The sequence below is a fragment of the Sprattus sprattus genome (assembly GCF_963457725.1).
Source record: "Sprattus sprattus genome assembly, chromosome: 1".
Lineage (NCBI taxonomy): Eukaryota > Metazoa > Chordata > Actinopteri > Clupeiformes > Clupeidae > Sprattus > Sprattus sprattus.
In genome coordinates this window covers 76,558,331-76,567,710 of record NC_137920.1, presented here as the reverse complement: position 1 = coordinate 76,567,710, position 9,380 = coordinate 76,558,331, and the positions used below count along the sequence as shown (strand labels likewise).

General features: G+C 46.5%; 1 protein-coding gene across 1 annotated transcript in view; it reads left to right on the top strand.

Moving 5' to 3' along the window:
* The window catches only part of ksr1a (kinase suppressor of ras 1a), a gene marked incomplete at both ends in the record, with an annotated part of 46,450 nt that extends 38,242 nt beyond the window's left edge, over positions 1 to 8,208 (top strand). Inside the window, 12 exons of the mRNA XM_080853909.1 lie at positions 1 to 66; positions 358 to 419; positions 1,135 to 1,244; positions 1,760 to 1,928; positions 3,481 to 3,522; positions 4,736 to 5,145; positions 5,439 to 5,530; positions 5,926 to 6,022; positions 6,211 to 6,344; positions 6,745 to 6,876; positions 7,278 to 7,413; positions 8,062 to 8,208. The exon at positions 1 to 66 is cut by the window's left edge and continues 18 nt beyond it. Of these exons, the coding sequence (XP_080710035.1) occupies positions 1 to 66; positions 358 to 419; positions 1,135 to 1,244; positions 1,760 to 1,928; positions 3,481 to 3,522; positions 4,736 to 5,145; positions 5,439 to 5,530; positions 5,926 to 6,022; positions 6,211 to 6,344; positions 6,745 to 6,876; positions 7,278 to 7,413; positions 8,062 to 8,208 (1,597 nt within the window). The remainder of the gene's footprint in view (positions 67 to 357; positions 420 to 1,134; positions 1,245 to 1,759; positions 1,929 to 3,480; positions 3,523 to 4,735; positions 5,146 to 5,438; positions 5,531 to 5,925; positions 6,023 to 6,210; positions 6,345 to 6,744; positions 6,877 to 7,277; positions 7,414 to 8,061) is intronic.
* Positions 8,209 to 9,380: the final 1,172 nt, after the last annotated feature.

Sequence of the window (9,380 nt, the reverse complement as noted above, 5' to 3'; positions counted from 1 at the left end):
GCTCTCCCAGACCTGCCAGGTGTGTCAGAAGAACATGATCTTTGGCGTGAAATGCAAACACTGCAGGTAAGCCCCCCCCCCCCCCCCCCCCCCCCCCACCGGTCATGGTGACACGTACCGGTTGCCCCTGTCGTGTGTGTGTGTGCTGATTGGTGGTGTGTTCACACGTGTGTGTGCTGATTGGTGGTTTGTTCACACGTGTGTGTGTGTGTGTGTGTGTGTGTGTGTGTGTGTGTGTGTGTGTGCTGATTGGTGGTGTGTTCACACGTGTGTGTGCTGATTGGTGGTTTGTTCACACGTGTGTGTGTGTGTGTGTGTGTGTGTGTGTGTGTGTGTGTGTGTGTGGTGTGTTCGCAGGTTAAAGTGTCACAACAAATGTACCAAGGAGGCTCCATCCTGCAGGATCTCTTTCCTCCCAAGTGAGTGTGGCAGTCTGCTCAGTACATTCACTATAGTTCAATTCTATTCTTCTATTTCTAGTTTGTTCACTGTACATTCACTAAAGTTCAATTCTATTATTTCTATTTGTAGTTTATTCACTGTACATTCACTAAAGTTCAATTCTATTATTTCTATTTGTAGTTTATTCACTGTACATTCACTGTAGTTCAATTCTATTATTTCTATTTATATTATAGTAAGCACGTTGATGCGAACTTACATACACTGTTCATCATCAATCCAAAAAAGGGATCTTAAATGTACTAAACCTTTTTCTGGGAGGGGGAGGGGTGGGGATTCCTACACCATTAACAGTGCACATTGTTAAAAGGCACTTTACACACCCCAGGGCTGGGAGTAGGATCAGAGTCTGTCTGTGCGGATTCAATGCTTTTCCCCCCCTGTCCTTTCCGAGTGTCCTTATTCCACTGGGCCACCATAGGCTCAACTCACACTCTGAAACAGCAAAATGAAAACTGCACTTATCTGTATTAAAAGCACCCGCCATCATGTCAATGTCTCACAATAAGTCCAACAGTAATACAATAGAGCGATCTCATTTAGCCATTGAGGGGTTAGCGTTGAGCCTGTCTGCCGTCTGGCTTCACCTCCCAGTCTAGCTTTTTATGTAAAGCCTCTTTTTCCCATGTTTGTCTTTGAGTGTTTCTCACATGCTCTCCATCTCTGCTGTAGTCACTAAGATCAGGAGGACCGAGTCGGTCCCGTCTGACATCAACAACCCTGTGGACCGTCTGCCTGAAGCGCCCCAGTTCGGCACCTTACCAAAGGCAATAACCAAGAAGGTAAAGCCCCTGAGCCCCCCCCAACACAAATGATTTGAAACTATTGTGCTGTGAAGTGCTGACAGTGCTTCGATTCGCTTTGTTTTTTACGTTTTGCCCAATGCTGTCACATGCCTCGTGTGTCACTAGTCGTTTAGTAGTCAGAAGGTTGCTAGTTGGATTCCCTGTCGAAATGTCCTTGAGCAAGACACTGAACCACCTAATTGCTCCTGATGTGCAGTGTGCCATCAGTGTAAATGTTAAAAAATGTGTAAACATCCTTGTAAGTCGCTTTGGATAAAAGCGTCTGCTAAATGACTAACTAACTAAATAACTAAATAAATAAATAGTTATGGTGCGTACCTTTGTGGTCATTTATCTTAGTTTTATGTTCTTTTTTTGGTATATGTTATATGTATGACGTCTACTGCGTAGATGAATGATGCTGGCCAAGTCGTAAGAATTTTGCTTTGCTGAAGCAATTTGGTACATGCAACAATAAACACACTTTGACCTTTGACTTTGATTTCCCCCAGGACCACCCGCCGGTTCTGAACCAACTGGACTCCAGCAGCAACCCGTCCTCCACCACCTCCTCCACCCCTTCCTCGCCCGCCCCCTTCCAGCAGAGCAACCCCCCCAGCGCCACCCCACCCCCCAACCCCTCACCCAAAGGTCACCGTGACAACCGCTTCCACTTCCCAGGTGAGTGCTTGGACGTCACACAGCCTGCAACACATCCTGCACTGATCCTATGCAAACCAGGGCCAGATTCACTTGAGATGTCAACTATGAGGGAAAGAACTCTACTCTTGGACCTGGTCCTACCCCTTATACCCCTGGGGCAGTAGGCCCCATCAGGGCTGGTCTGGTCTGATACCCCTGGGGCAGTAGGCCCCACATCAGGGCTGGTCTGGTCTGATACCTCTGGGGCAGTAGGCCCCATCAGGGCTGGTCTGGTCTGATACCCCTGGGGCAGTAGGCCCCATCAGGGCTGGTCTGGTCCCACCCCTGTTACCCCTGGGGCAGTAGGCCCCATCAGGGCTGGTCTGGTCTGATACCCCTGGGGCAGTAGGCCACATCAGGGCTGGTCTGGTCTGATACCCCTGGGGCAGTAGGCCACATCAGGGCTGGTCTGGTCTGATACCCCTGGGGTAGTAGGCCCCATCAGGGCTGGTCACAGCATGTCCCCCGGGTCAGCTGCTGATAGAGCAGATCAGCAGGAATCAGTATCAGGACTCAACCCCACCTGATGAGAGGCTATTTAACCTCAGGTTCATGTTCACCAACCCTGACCTGATCGAGGGCTTCAGTATTTTACTCAAGGCACATGTTCACCAACCACACATATGCCAGTATAACAGAAGCCATCAGATACAGGTCTGTGTGGTGGGGAAACCTCACTCCCCAACAACTTAGATCTAGGACAGATGACCGCCCTGATACAAACAGCACATCTGCTGGTGCGAATCAGGCCTGACCTGGCACAGATATGGTTACTGTGTTTCCGTGTATTCATGCTCAAACAGTCTTTCCCAAACAGTCCTATAATGTGACACACACACACACACACACACACACACACACACACACACACACACACACACACAGTACATGCATGTTCTGCGGTGCATCTTTTTATACTGCAGGCCTACTAATGAGGCATAGTGCTCCAGTTAAGACTGTACTAATGATGGATATTAACCTTTGCATTATGTTCCTGTGTGTGTTAAACACATCACTTCCTGAATGCTGTAAGCTAATAGTTTTTTGTTTTGTTTTTGGCAAGCTTGTTTAACTAAGATTCTTACCTTCATTAACCCAAAGTTTCTGCCCCTTTTTAACATGAATGTTCTCTCTCTTTCTCTCCCTCTACTTCTCTCCCACTCTCTCCCTCATCCTCTCTCTCTCTCTCTTTCTCTCCCTCTACTTCTCTCCCTCATCCTCTCTCTCTCTCTTACTCTCTCTCTCTCTTTCTCTCCCTCTACTTCTCTCCCACTCTCTCCCTCATCCTCTCTCTCTCTCTCTTTCTCTCCCTCTACTTCTCTCCCTCATCCTCTCTCTCTCTCTCTTACTCTCTCTCTCTTTCTCTCCCTCTACTTCTCTCCCACTCTCTCCCTCATACTCTCTCTCTCTTACTCTCTCTCTTTCTCTCTCTCTTACTCTCTTTCTCTCTCTCTAACTCTCCCTCTCTCTCTCTTTCCATCTCTCCTCCTGTTGCTCTTGCTACTTGTTTTTTGCCCTATCTGTCCCCAAGCTGCCTGCTACTTTCAGCATAGACAGCAGTTTATCTTCCCCGGTGAGTTCACATTCCCTGAATGGTTTCCCTTACATATCCCTCTTCAGCCCTCTGCTCGTTTACATGAAGTGTGTATAACCTTGTGGTTGAACTTGTCAAACAGCTCTGTTGAATGCTGCTGTTGAATGTCAACATCTTGAATGCTGATTGGTGTGTGCTCCTGCTTTGGGTTCTGGTTGTGTTTAGATTGTGTGTTCGCCCCCTGCTGGTAACCACTGTCATTACAGTCTCTATCTGTCTGACAACACCCATTTTTAATATGAAGGTCTTCTAGTAGTCCAGTGGTTACCAAACTTTTCATGTCAAGACCCCCCTTTGACAGTGACCCCCCCCCCCCCCCCCCCCCCCCCAACACACACACACACACACACACACACACACACACACACAGACACACAAAACACCAAATAGCTATGTTTTATTACAGTGTAGCGTGCTGAGAAAGCACTGTCATACTTACTTAAACTAGTATTTGATTGTTTAGGGATTGTAACTCTGTGCCCCCCCCCCCCCCCACACACTTTGGGAACCATTGCTGTAAACAAACATTTTATCCAGTTAAACTCTTCTTTACACCGAACTCAAAGTTTTTTTTATCCGCACAGACGTGTCCAGCTCAAACCTGCTGCATGTTGAGAGTGGCCTTCCAGACACTGTGTAAGTGCGCACTCTCACACACACACACACACACACACACACACACACACACACACACACACACACACACACACACACACTGTGTAAGAAACCCCACCACCTTAAAATTACGTTTTTGCAGGACTGTTTTGAAACTTTAACGTTGTTGTTTTGTTTTGACCTCAGTATTGAGAATGAGCCATCAGCAGAGGTCCTGCGGGCTGAACTGGCTGAGGACGAGGATGGAGAGGTAAGTCTGGACGGAGCGCTTCATGAGAAGAGTACTTAGACTCATATGGTTTGATACAGAGCTGTATGTTATGGCTTTGATGTGTTTGTTATGGCTCATTCTTAAAGACATTGCAGCATAGAAAACAAGTTAAGTGTTTTTTTTTTATTTAAATTAAGTTTGAAAGTGTAATAACATACAATGTGTATAAATGGCATATGTTTGTTTTTTGAACATGAGTCAAAAGTAAAATACTGATGCCTTCTCATCAGGGCAGATAGATGATCAATTGCTTAATGCTGATTGCTGATCGTAACATTCCCTTTTAGGAAGAAGAGGAAGAAGAAGAGGTTGAGGCAGAGGAGGAAGAAGAAGTAGTAGAAGAAGAGGACGAAGAAGAAGTAGTAGAAGAAGAGGACGAAGAGGAGGTCGAGGAGGAGTATGAGGAGGAGGAGGAGGAGGATGGAGTCCACATGGGCTCAGACGGGGAGTGCGATGGGGACGAGCTGGACGACCTGCCGAGCTCGCGGGGCGGCGGCGGCGGGGGCCACTGGAGGGGCCCCATCTCCCGCAAAGCCAGCCAGACCAGCGTCTACCTGCAGGAGTGGGACATCCCCTTCGAGCAGCTGGACCTGGGCGAGCTGATCGGCAAGGGCCGCTGGGGCCGGGTGCACCGGGGACGCTGGCACGGCGAGGTGGCCATCCGCCTGCTGGAGATCGACGGCAACAACCAGGACCACCTCAAGCTCTTCAAGAAGGTTTCAGTTTCAGTTTCAGTTTCACTTTCAGTTTTGTTTATTTGATGAAGAGGGACCGTGTACATTAATAAACATTAAAATGTAAATGCACCCAATTATAGCCAAAAGGCTAGTTTCCATTGGCAGTCCCCCTGCCAGAGTGAAAATGGTTTAACAACTTAAAAAAGGCATTAACATATTTATCAAACATAACATTGAAAAATAAAATAAAATAAAATAAAATAAAATAAAATCCCAATATATAAGTTCTACTGCTTACCCACTAATGATCACATTTTTGGTTATTTATTAAGGAGGTGATGAACTACCGTCAGACGCGCCACGAGAACGTGGTGCTCTTCATGGGGGCGTGCATGGCCCCGCCACACCTGGCCATCATCACAAGGTCAGGCTCAAGGACAACGTCAGCTTCACTCTGTTATGCTGGTCCAATGTCACATCCTCATGGGGGTCTACAGAAGAGAGGGGCTTAATTCACTCTGTAATGCTGGTCCAATGTCACATCCTCATGGGGGTCTACAGAAGAGAGGGGCTTAATTCACTCTGTAATGCTGGTCCAATGTCACCGTCCTCATGGGGGTCTACAGAAGAGAGGGGCTTAATTCACTTAGAGCAAGCCGACGATGACATGCATGGAGATGGATAAAGAAATAAATACACATCCAACATGAATCATTTGGGATAATTAATTAATGAATTCATTCATTCATTAATGCAGGCACTAATGAATGCAGTTTTTAATGCATTTTGTGTATGCTTTGGTTGCTTTGTTCTTCACAGTTTCTGCAAAGGGAGGACTTTGTACTCTGTTGTGAGGGACCAGAAACACAATCTGGATATTAACAAGACAAGGCAAATCGCACAAGAGATTGTAAAGGTATCGTCATTTTACCCACTTTTCCATGAGCTGCCAAACTCATATCAATCTTGAATCCTTTTCCAATAAATTCTTGTGTCTACCTTCCTCTTGTGCTCATCTGCCATCTGACTCTACTGCCTTGTCTATTGAATGCATGTTGTTTTATTTCATTTGAAATTCATGTAACCTATTGTCTGTATTTGTAGGGAATGGGCTACCTGCATGCCAAAGGCATCGTTCACAAGGATCTGAAATCCAAGAATGTCTTTCACGACACCAACAAGGTGATCATCACAGACTTCGGCCTCTTCGGGATATCTGGAGTGGTCCAGGAAGGACGGTAAGAAGTCCTGCTCACTGTGTGTGTGTGTGTGTGTGTGTGTGTGTGTGTGTGTGTGTGTGTGTGTGTGTGTGTGTGTGTGTGTGTGTGTGTGTGTGTGTGTGTGTTAATAAGAAGTCCTGCTCACTCTTCCCAGGCTCCAGGTTTGAATGAGCAGAATCTGTTTCAGGTCAAATCTGGATTTGTTCCCATGGTAACTGTTGTCTGAGCTGTCATGTCAGGGAGACAGAAACTATGTATGTGATATATGTGATTTGTGTGTATTTATGTGTATGTGCATGTGCCTGTGTGTGTGTGTGTGTGTGTGTGTGTGTGTGTGTGTGTGTGTGTGTATATATAAATGCATCCACATGTGTACATTTTGTGAACGTTTGTGTGTGTGCGCGTGTGTATCCTATAGGCGTGAGAATGAGCTGAAGTTGCCACACGGCTGGATCTGTTACTTGGCCCCGGAGATCGTCCGCAAGATGAGCCCTGGAAACAACGAGGACAGACTGCCCTTCTCCAACGCTGCTGACGTCTACGCCTTTGGGTACGTCCCCCTCTGCTCACACACATCAGACACCACAAGCATATAAGACATACGAGTATGTACTCGTTTTTGTCCCTCAAGGCCCACCGTAGTGCCCTCATGCTGAAGGAACAGTGACAAGTCAGTGTTTATCAGTATAACTCTGATTTCGATGCGTCATGAGTCTTTGTTTTAAAGTACTGTGCAACACTGGAACTCTATTTATGATGCCACGAAAAATTACCTCATTTTTAAAGTCTATGGATATTTTTTCACAACAAAAACTATTTAATGCACCTCTAACCATGAAGCCTAACATACTAAAGGCCATTTTATGTACATTCCTCCATTGGTGTGAAGGGCTTTTGCCTCCCACCTGTGAGATTAAATGTGTCTTTTGACCTTCCCCCTCCCCTCTGAAGGACCATATGGTATGAGCTGCAGGCCCGAGACTGGCCCATCACCAACCAGCCTGTGGAGGCTACCATCTGGCAGGTGGGGAGCGGGGAGGGGATCAAGAACGTGCTGGCCGAGACCAGTCTGGGCAAGGAGGTCACGGTGAGTAGAGGAGGATGAATGACAAAACTGCAAAGGGGGAGAAAGGGACGGACTGTGTTATTCACACACTTTCATAATGACAAGAGAAAGACAATACCAACACACGCTTCCTTATAATGACGAGAGTGATAAAGAATACTCACACTTAGTCATAATGGCAAAAAATGCCTTCACTACGATCAAGTAGTTAAAGTGTTCCCAACTGTTATCCATTGATGGACTGTGAATAAGAGGATATCTCATAGAACATTTTTTCCTCATCTCCCACTTTAAGAAATGTAAATATTTTTGTTTCGTTTGTTTGTTTTTTCAGTATGTGGGTGGTATGGGTGGGAGGGATTTGTTTGACTGATAAATATGACAAAAATAATTCAAGACATTGTACTTAAATGCATCCTGTATTGTACTACCGTTCTTGGATAAAAAATATGTAAAAAGAAAAAAATATTAGCCTGAAATGTTTCCACCCTGTCTGTTTTTGTTTTTGTATTTATTGTGATTTTTGTATTTATCGTGATTCATGTTTGTTTGTAAGTGTAAGCTACTGGATGACCTTAATTTCCCTCGGGATCAATAAAGTATCCATCTATCTATCTATCTATCTATCTATCTATCTATCTATCTATCTATCACCCTGACCCTGTGCAGGAGGTCCTGTCTGCGTGCTGGGCCTATGATCTCAGGGAGCGGCCCACCTTCACCCAGCTGGCAGACATGCTGGAGAAGCTGCCCAAGCTCAACCGCAGGCTCTCCCACCCCGGACACTTCTGGAAGTCTGCTGAGTACGTATCTTAACCGTACCCCCCCCCCCCCCCCCCCCAGAGACCGCAGCAAGGGGCAGCTGGCATTTTAGACCTATAGGGGGTCAGGGGGTAGGCGCAGATAGCACTGGGGACGGGGGGGAGATTCATAGTGACCCTGATCTGTCCCCACCACTCTCCCTACGCAAGGCTACAATCATCAGTGAATAACGTTTAAAAAATGTTAGCGTTCCCCCCAGTTCAAAAATCCCATCAGCACCGCTGCAGGGGGTCACGACCTCTGACCCTTGCCAGGTAGCTGGGGCTGTATCCAAGTGAAGCCCTCCACAGACAGGTGTGGACGTGGGGGCATTAAAGACCTTCTTGGGTCATGACCTTTCGATTATACAGTAAATGTTTTCTTCAGTTTTGGCCTGAGTTCAAGAACATTGACAGAGTGGGATGAGACCCTAAGCGATCTCCATTTTTGTGACTTTGCTGAGATGACTGGACTACAACATCTATGTAATGAGCAGTCAGACCTCGGTTGGTATGGGCTGTTAGCGATTGGCAGGCTGATTAAGACATACATGTAAGGCCTGCCTAGTAAGCGTGTGTGAGTCTGCCTGAGAGGCTAGTTAGGGTGTGTGAGTCTGCCTTAGAGACTAGTCAGGGTGTGTGAGTCTGCCTTAGAGACTAGTTAGGGTGTGTGAGTCTGCCTGAGAGGCTAGTAAGTGTGTGTAAGTCAGCCTGAGAGACTAGTTAGGGTGTGTGAGTCTGCCTTAGAGGCTAGTTAGGGTGTGTGAGTCTGACTTAGAGACTAGTTAGGGTGTGTGAGTCTGCCTTAGAGGCTAGTTAGGGTGTGTGAGTCTGCCTTAGAGGCTAGTTAGGGTGTGTGAGTCTGCCTTAGAGGCTAGTTAGGGTGTGTGAGTCTGACTTAGAGACTAGTTAGGGTGTGTGAGTCTGCCTGAGAGCCGTGGAGTGGGCGAGTTCAGTTTAGTGTTTTCCCTCTAGTGTTTTGCCTTCATCACTCTGTTTCTCATGTAGTGTTTATAATATAGTAAGTCGAGAGGTCCTGATGTTTCCGTAGAACATAAAAGAGTAGAATGGAAGGGAACACCATTCCGTAGGACTCAGAACTTCCTAGTTTGAGTTTACCTGATGACACTATGGAGAGTCATCACTTGGCAAACGCATGTCATTGAGGTCTACACAGGTCACTATCCA